The sequence below is a fragment of the Montipora foliosa genome, chromosome 11 (assembly GCF_036669935.1).
Source record: "Montipora foliosa isolate CH-2021 chromosome 11, ASM3666993v2, whole genome shotgun sequence".
In the NCBI taxonomy this organism is placed as follows: Eukaryota; Metazoa; Cnidaria; class Anthozoa; order Scleractinia; family Acroporidae; genus Montipora; species Montipora foliosa.
Genome location: NC_090879.1, coordinates 35781836 through 35790540, shown reverse-complemented (window position 1 = coordinate 35790540; position 8705 = coordinate 35781836). Strand labels below are relative to the sequence as shown.

The 8705-nt window shown below is 37.4% G+C and overlaps 1 protein-coding gene across 1 annotated transcript; it reads left to right on the top strand.

Annotated features, from left to right (window-relative positions):
* Positions 1-615: 615 nt before the first annotated feature.
* On the top strand, positions 616-8362 carry LOC137976971 (uncharacterized). The gene is made up of 13 exons (XM_068824285.1): positions 616-901; positions 1273-1396; positions 1720-1823; positions 2179-2294; positions 2510-2586; positions 2777-3054; positions 3182-3333; positions 3934-4018; positions 4323-4546; positions 5422-5514; positions 5960-6176; positions 6430-6516; positions 6618-8362. The coding sequence occupies exons 1-13, from the start codon at positions 805-807 to the stop codon at positions 8360-8362; spliced, it is 3399 nt and encodes a 1132-aa protein (XP_068680386.1). The 5' UTR covers positions 616-804.
* Positions 8363-8705: the final 343 nt, after the last annotated feature.

Below are 8705 nucleotides of genomic sequence, written 5' to 3'. Positions count from 1 at the left end.
GCCGAAGCGGGGTAAGTCTAATTTTACTTACGTCATCTATCTTTAAGAGGATTTCGGACTTTAAAATGAATCTCCTGCAACTCACAAGAAAGTAAACCAGAAGCTAGTACTTTGTTCTTACACAAACGACATACGAAAAAAATTTAGAAGTGAGTTGACGGCGAGGGAGAAAGGTGATGGCGATCACTCTTGAGGTTTTGTACTGAGTTTTGTATTTTTTTCTTTGTTTAAAGCCCCATAGTACAAGAATTAAATAATTTAAGCTAAGCAGGGGGTAGTTACTGTAGCAGCCAGTATAAAGAGAACACAATTTTATTACCAAGAAAAATTAACAATTAAGGCCTACTTTACTGCGTGTATACTGTTAAGAAATATTTAATGGAAACTGAAGTTATAATGTTTTAAAAGTATGAGAATTGCACGTACAAGGAGCAAAAATAATAAGTATTCAAAATGCACTTGCAATTTGTGAACTGTCAGCAAAGTGGTATTCGATCGCCCAGGAGACCATCATAGAGATACTAACCTCAAGGTCTTCCTATTTCAAATTTTACTGTGAAGTTCTTTTTTTACTGTTAATCAGAAATAATGTATTATTATTATTATTATTAAGATTTAAGCTTGAGTGAATCAGGTTCCAGCTTGTGTAATTTGTTTATTTTACAGAAAGCTATTGATACTGGGCTTTTGCTAACTACAAATGAGGTACGTGCTCAAAAAGATCTTGTCTTTGCTGTTACAAGAAGGACTTTCCAATTGCAACCCCTTAATGAGGACATACGTGGTTATGGCATAAGTCTACACATGGCAGTGGCATGGCAAATCAGGCAAAGCCGTTTACACCAAGCTACCTCAGCGGTCCAGGAATTTAATTTGAAGATTGATGGAAGACCTCTTGCGGGTATGTGTACTCAAAATCTCCATCTTTTTCATTTCCATCACTGAACAGTAGTATGTTTATTGACATGATTCTATTTAGCAAAACATCTACTGATGTTCTTTCAACCCAGCGAGCAAACTATTAAAGATGGCATTATTTTTATAAGACGTGAAAGTTTATAATACGAGAGCACTGGAAACATCAAATTTTCTCAAATTCCCTTGCATCATGTTAGATATATACATGTATGCACAGCACACATGCAGCATTTGCTAGGATAGGTTGATAGATAGACAGACATGCAGTCTTTGGTATAGACGACTATTTTATCCTCTGGAACCCAAGAATAATTCAGGTGCCTCTCTTAAGTGTCATGACTTTTCATTGTACAGGAAGAGAGCAAGTGTCTGCTGGAGTCGTGCCAATTGACTCGGTGGCTGCAGGGAAAGGAACAAAGGGTTGTCAGAGTGCCTTGGCAGTTTACCCTCTTGCTATTGCAAACTGTGCTGAGAAAAGGTATGTTACAGTGGGGTTCCAAACAGATGAAAAGTGGACAAAACTGAGTAAAGCTTTTAAGCCAATTAATACATGTACCTTACAACTACATGTATCTTACATACTGTAAGTTTATTTCATTTACATGTACATTACATTATCAGCATGGAAGCACATTGTTTTTTTTTTGACCTTGTATGACAGCTGTTAATTTTCATTTTATAGGCAAACTTTAGTTTCAATTTTCATTTCGGGTATGATTGCATGCATATATTTATATTTGTCCGAGATGGAGTTAACTTACAGTATGTTTTGTGTTGTTTTGTATTCCCCACTTATTGTAGGAGTGAATTGAAAAAGTTGATTGTCAGATTGAATGAAGAAAAGAGGATCCTCAAAGAGGAGGGTATCACTGTAGATGGCATACACTATAAAGTTTCATTTAAAGGTAAATGTAGTCAAGACTAGTTGTCAGAAAAGGGAGGTTTCTTTTACTGGTCAATTAATTTTACAGGTTGTTATCAGGTTACTAGTCCTCCCTTGTTCATGATAATACATGGACCACGAAGAGAAGGGGATGTAGCTCCCAGTGTTGTGGCTTGGCCTTCTTCACATACAGTACTTGGTGCATAGAATCTTCGGTGGCTTACACAAGAAAATAAACTGAAAAAAAAAAAATGATTTGATTTAGGTCATGATTCCATGAACTGATAACTATTGATCAATTAAAGTAATGTCATTCAGTATAAATGATAAATTGTTTTGTTGTGAATGTGTTGGTCATTTACAGTATTGCTTTGCAGTGACACTTGACTTGAAATGTCTATATCTCCTCATTGAAAAGCCCAGTGATGAGAACTTTGTCTTGGCTGGAAGTGGACTTGAGATTGAATTCTGTTTCTTATGTCACACTCTTAGGGTAATTGAAGATGTTCATGTTTCAATTGATATATTATTTTAGTTTTGATTTATAATATTATTTATCGTGAGTATTCTTTTGGTAAGCATTTTGAAAATAATGAATTGTTTCAGTGTTGAAGTCAAAATCATTTTTTACATTAAGAGTGGAATTATGGCAATATTAATGATGGTGGTTGTAATAGTGATAATTTATTTTTTTATGATTATTTACAGGCCTGTAAAGAACATTGGGGTGGTTCATTGGATGAGATTTGTCTTACCTGCCTCCAATCCAAGGCAAATGTTGGAAGGTGACTACCAGTAGAGTGTATTATACTTTCATAATTTTATTATTTCTTACTGTGATATTTTCGTAAAGAAATGTTCCATGTGTCTTGACGAAGGTATAAGGATTATTTCCTGAAAGTAAAAATGTGTGTCTCCATGATTTGTTAATAGTAAAAGGATAACAATTAATTGCAATTTCTTTTTCTTTTTAAGGTGGTCTGGAATTCGAGATGATCTCTTGTTTTTATTGGACGAAGAGTTGAGCAATGTTTCCTTGTGTGCTCTTCATAGCGAGATGAGGAACACAGAGCAACTGCTTGGTTCCCTTGGCCTTTTTTCCTACAGATGCAATGCCCTCAATGAATGCAATGAGGCCATTAGCCACTATGGTCCTGAAATATCTAGGGGATATGACCGAATAAAAGTGAAACTTCGGAAGGGCCAACAGACTGCAGTTACCAAGAACAACATAACTGTTGCATCCTTCTCTGGTAAACAAATGTTATTGACAAATAAGATCATTAAGAAGCCATCAATTGTTGAAGTTATATAAACTAACTACAAAGTGCAAGTGTTTATGGTAACCTCTATTTTTTGTCACTGATTATGTACTTGCAGGAAATACAGAGAGAAGCATTCTTGCGAATATTGATGCCATTATTGAAAAATCTCTTCCGAAGGACAAAGTTGTGGCATATTACTCAGAGGTGGATGGTACTTCCAAAGATGTGGTCCTAGGCTATGTGACTTTTATAAATACAACAAAGGAGGTATGCAACTGGAACCATATATAATAGTGTCAATCTGTAAAAACATAATTTTATGCCAGCAAATGCCAGAGATGATCAGCAAATTTTCAGTGTCACATCATGTTCTATTATGTTAAAAGTTACCTTTTTTACTTTGTACTATTTGGCAGTGTTGACAAAAAATAATTGGTTGACTGCAAAGCATTCCTGCCGGAAGTACATCATTCCAGCTCCAGCTCCCAGAAATGCTCATCCAAAGTTTTTTTTCTACCAAGCAAAATTCTTAAACTGTAGGGCCTATATGTGAAAAGATACAAAATGAAAGGTATTTTCACTTAGTCTTAAAAGAAACTTTTCAAGTGCTGCTTTGTTGTCTTCGGTTCTGCTCATTTACCAAAGTGGACATAATTTTGAATGTAAGCCTCTATATCTGCTCAGCAGCCTTCCAGGAAAACTGGGAGTCCCACTGACAAGGGTGAGAGAAATGTTTAAACCCTGAACTGTTCAACTTTTCTTTCTTTGAAAGCCAAAGATGCAATGGGTTCATGTATTAATTTGAATGAATGACAAAGGGATCTGTATTCTTTAAGAATTACCGGTAGCACTTTATCTTTGTGACAGTATATTGAGGACATCCTACAAGGGGGAAAGTTCAAGAGAGACTTTGGCAAATACCAGGAGGATGTCAGTTTGGATGATGCTAAAGGTGATCATTTGAACTAAAAGGATTAAAAATTGTCTTCTGTTTCCTGTTTAAACTAGCTAATTTTTCTTTACATGAATGTGCACATTTTTTGTTCTGTGATCAGCTCCTTACATGTACACTGTGGTGTGAGATTAAACAAACTTTGAATGCTTCAGTTGTAATTTTTTTGGGCGTGTTTTGAGGGGAAACAAAACTAAACCAAAACTTAACTCCTTGACTTTATTAAAGGTTACTTGAATCACTTGAATGTGACAAATGCTGTTCATGAAACATGTCCTTATTTGGCTTTTTTTTTTTCTCTAAGATCTGAGGAAGTTCCTGGAATGTGAAAAGGAGGTTTTGTCTAACGAACTGGAAGAAATTGAGCAAAAATATCTTACCTGTGAGCAAAATTCTGAACCTTCAGCAGCACCAGCCAAAAAAAGGGTGAGGAAGAGGAAGTCTGATCAGGCATTTAATAAAAAGTTGGATTCATCTTCAGCAATGGCAGAGCTTGCAGCTTCTCTTCAGATCTCTCATTTCCATAAGGTTTGTGAGCACACATGGTATTTTTAAGTTTCTTTATTGTAAATAGCCCTTCTTACAATTGCATGCTTGGTGACCTGGCCTATGAATGGAAACAAGGCTGGAGGTGATCTTGTTTTGATACAGACCTCATTGCTTTCCTCAGTCATATAAATCATGCTGTTCTTATGCTAACTAGTTCACATTTACATGAGAAAGACAGAGAGGTTTGTATCAAAGCAAGGTCACCTCCAGCCTCACTTCCACTCAAAGGTAAAATCAACAGTAAAATGGGCTATTGGTAAAATTGTACATGTTCTTTAAATTTATCTCCATTCATGATTGAAGCACCATTTGCAAGCCATTCTGAAGGTACAGTTTTTGAAGCGCTAATAACCTTACTTCTTTTCAACATGAGATGAATGCAAATTTTGAAAACAACACGAGTTTCAAATTACAATCTCAATTTTATGATAATTTGTCTTGCCGAAAAATATAATGGAGCATTGCTAGCATCGTCTTCAAGGTATTGTTATTGTTATATGCACTGATATTGAAACTTAATTATCGCCTTTTACCTCTTTTACGGCAACAGGGTTAAAAGTGAGATAAGGAGTATAAATTATAGATACTGCTTGTGGTTCCTGGATAAAAGAGAACTAAAAACTGTGAATTAACACAGCATGTTAGCGAACTTGAACGAAATGACGGGATACCAACTTAAAAATTGAACTTATTTACATGCTATTATTTTGTTACTACTTCAGCTTAAACAAGTAAAAATTAGTGATAGAAAAGAACAACGTTTACTCATCTGAACACAAAATAATTATATTATGCTATGTACAACATACACAAACGTACAGAATGCAATTTATTTTTATCTGATTTTAATTTAGGCCTTCAAAGGGTGGAATGAAATTGCTCAAGTTGTCAGAGGCAGTGAATTTGAGGACAGTCAAGATGAACAGATTGATATTTTTGATGTCAAGGTAAATTTCTTTGAGGAACACCCACGTTCAGGAGTATTTTAGATGTAGCAGTAATGCCAATAGCAAACCATTATAATTTATACCAGTATTAAAAATATTGTATTGTTTATGATCTTGGTTTCACTGTTCAGTAATCAGCGGGGCTAAAGTACAGGTGACATTCCACAGGTCAACATACTGGTCACCATGCTACAGATTAATAAAGAAGCCAAACAGTATCTCCTAGCCCTAATCACTATCCAAAGTCATGTTTTAGATTGAAGAGATTTACTGTTTTGCTTACTTACGTATCAATAGAACATTGACCTTTATCTGTGACCTGTACTTTAGCCCCGGCATACATGTACAGTAATAATGATATTGTGGTGTTTCTAAAGCAACAGTGTTACATAATTGTAATTGTCTTTTTCAATCTCCTCATTAGACATGTTTTGTACATTTTTAGTGCAAACTTTGGGGTTTCCTGTTACGTCATTTGTTTGGAGTCACTCTGGGAACTGGTGATTATGGCCATCTAACTATCGACCACTCTGCCATGTTGTTTTGCCTCCACCGCTCATTTGCAAAGTACTCAAATCAGGGATTTGAAGCATCACATAAGGTTCACAGAGCTCTTTATTCCAGGGCAACCAACCATGACCAAGGAGGAGTCACCCAGTCATGTAAGTTATTTCACTTTTTTGAGATAATGTAATTCAAGGTTGCAGAACTATGAGTGAAAAAAAATACCTTTGTCTTAAGATATTGTTTAAATGTAATCCTGCTTTCACTATAATGCCTGCAATGTTCTTTGAATGACTCTTTAATGGCAATCATCACAGCCCCAGACCATATAAAATGTACTACATGCAAATAAGACCACCTAAATAAATCTTATCTCACAGTATTTCTTTTTTTCCTTCTTTGATTAATTAGTGGACCAGATCATGACCCACTGGTTATCTGAGATGATGCTATTTTTGCGATACCAGTTCTGCAAAGCAAAAGATTGTATTACAGAAGGTTTGTATGTAATTACTGTGAGGAATTGTGTTTAAGATATGACATCAGTTCCTATTGGCACAAATTCAATACACTCAGTTTTGTGTTTAACCATGTGACAGGTAAGAAAAACTTCTATTTCCGTGGATGTGGTTCGCCAAACAAAGCCGTTTCTTGGTGTGCAGAGGACAAGCTGTGGATCACTGCAATGAATCAGTTATTTGAGTCATTGTATGGAAAGGATACGCTGAAGTACAGTTTTGTCCCAGGTCAGGGAACGAAGGTACAGGACTGTGACAACCCCATACCTGTGTTTTACTATGATCACAAGGTATGGGAGGAAAATTATGCAAGTTATGTTGCTGCCATCCAGTCAGATTTCTCTAAGCCATTGAAGTCTTTGAAAACTCAGCTGGATATGTGTCCTCTTCAGTCTGAAAAGATGTCCACTTTCTCACTGGATTCTGGTAATGTCACTGATCTCCCAGGTACATCTGTCACTGACAAGATGCCCACTCCTTCATTGGATCCTGGTACATTTGTCACTGAAGAGATGCCCACTCCTTCATTTGATCCTGGAAATGTCACTCCTCTCCCTGGTACATCTTTCACAATCATCTCTGACAACAGTATACATTCAAATAGAGGTAGCCATATGCCAGGAACCTCAACAAGCTCTACTAGTACAGTGTCCATGCCAGGATCAGTTGTGTCTACCAGTGCTTCATCTGTCTTCCATGCTGACCTTACTCTGTCACATCAATCTCAGATGACACACCACTTAGATGAATGGCTAACAACCCTTGCAAGACTGACAAGAAAGAACCTGAGCGACATTGCTGTGCCTCCACCAGCAGCCGGACCTCCTTTCAGTAGTGGTAGCACTGTGGCATTTGGAGCATACATTGAAAGTGACCCCCTCTCAATGAAAGAAAGACCTGCGGAAGGATTAGTAAATGAGGCTGAGAAAGCATTCAGAAGTAACCCGCATTCCCACCAGAGGCCTACAGGTGTTGTGATTGGAAATCTAGGAACATTTTCTAGGGATGGGATCTCAGTCTTGCGCAAATTCTGTGAGATCTCATCACTTAGATTATCTATTCTTAGTGAAGAAAGGTGGCTAATGGAAAATTATGATGGCCTCAGTGTTGATGAAATATCCTGCATTAAAGAGGTGCTTTGGAATCGGAAGACAAGTGAGTCGATCGTGAGAGCTGGTCGGAAGTCCCTTGATGTTTCATCTTTCTCCACTCTTGTTGGCGAGAGGTACTTAGATAATTTTGTCATTGATGTCACCATATGGCACTATCTTCAAGATTGTCAAGTGCATTCAAAAACACTTTACCTGCCATCTGAAGTCCACAACTGGCTGGAGACAAACAACCATCAGTTTATTCAGAGAAAGCTCGAAGAAGTAATTTCAGGTGCAAGAGATGAAGAATTGGAACTCATTCTGTGTCCGTTACATATGAATGACTCACATTGGGGTTTAATCGTAATGGATCTGCTCAACAGGAGGTTGTTGTTTGATGATGGCTATAAACTGAAACCTGATAGTTGTGTATTGCCCAACGTCAAGAATGTGCTTGGTATTTTCCGGCAGTTAAGGCCCGGTGCCCTGTGCTTTCAAAATACCTTCTGGGATTCCATTCACCAGTTTGAGCGTTTTGGTATGCCATCTCAACATGGATGTGCAAGAGCAGGTCAGGGTACTGGAAGCTGTGGTGTAGGTGTGATTCTGGCAGCAAGAGACTTTCTTTCAAAGGGTGCCGCAGGAACAGTGCATCAGTTTGGATGGAAGTACACAGAAATGAGACCTTTGAGAAAACAGTTAATGATTCAGATCATCAAATGGGGCTGTACTTAGATCTACAAGTTTTGGACAGTCATGGAGATGTTGATAGATCTCCAGGGCTTTCATTCATTTTTTAAACAGTTGTACCATGTAAAGATTCACCTGTAACATCATGCTCTTCTCTAGCTTCTCACTTGATTACCCATAGCATCAAGTACCCGGTAAGCTCAGCTGTAACAGTATGGGTTATAGCCTTAAATAACAGCCCTGGATGTTAACTATGAAGACCTCATTTACCATCACATAAATTGTTAACAAGGTTCCTTTTGCATTTTCAGTGACCCTTTTTGGGCCTCTTATGGGCTGGAGGCAACAGAGGAGCTTGGCTTTCTGAGGCTGCAACTCTGTGAGAAAG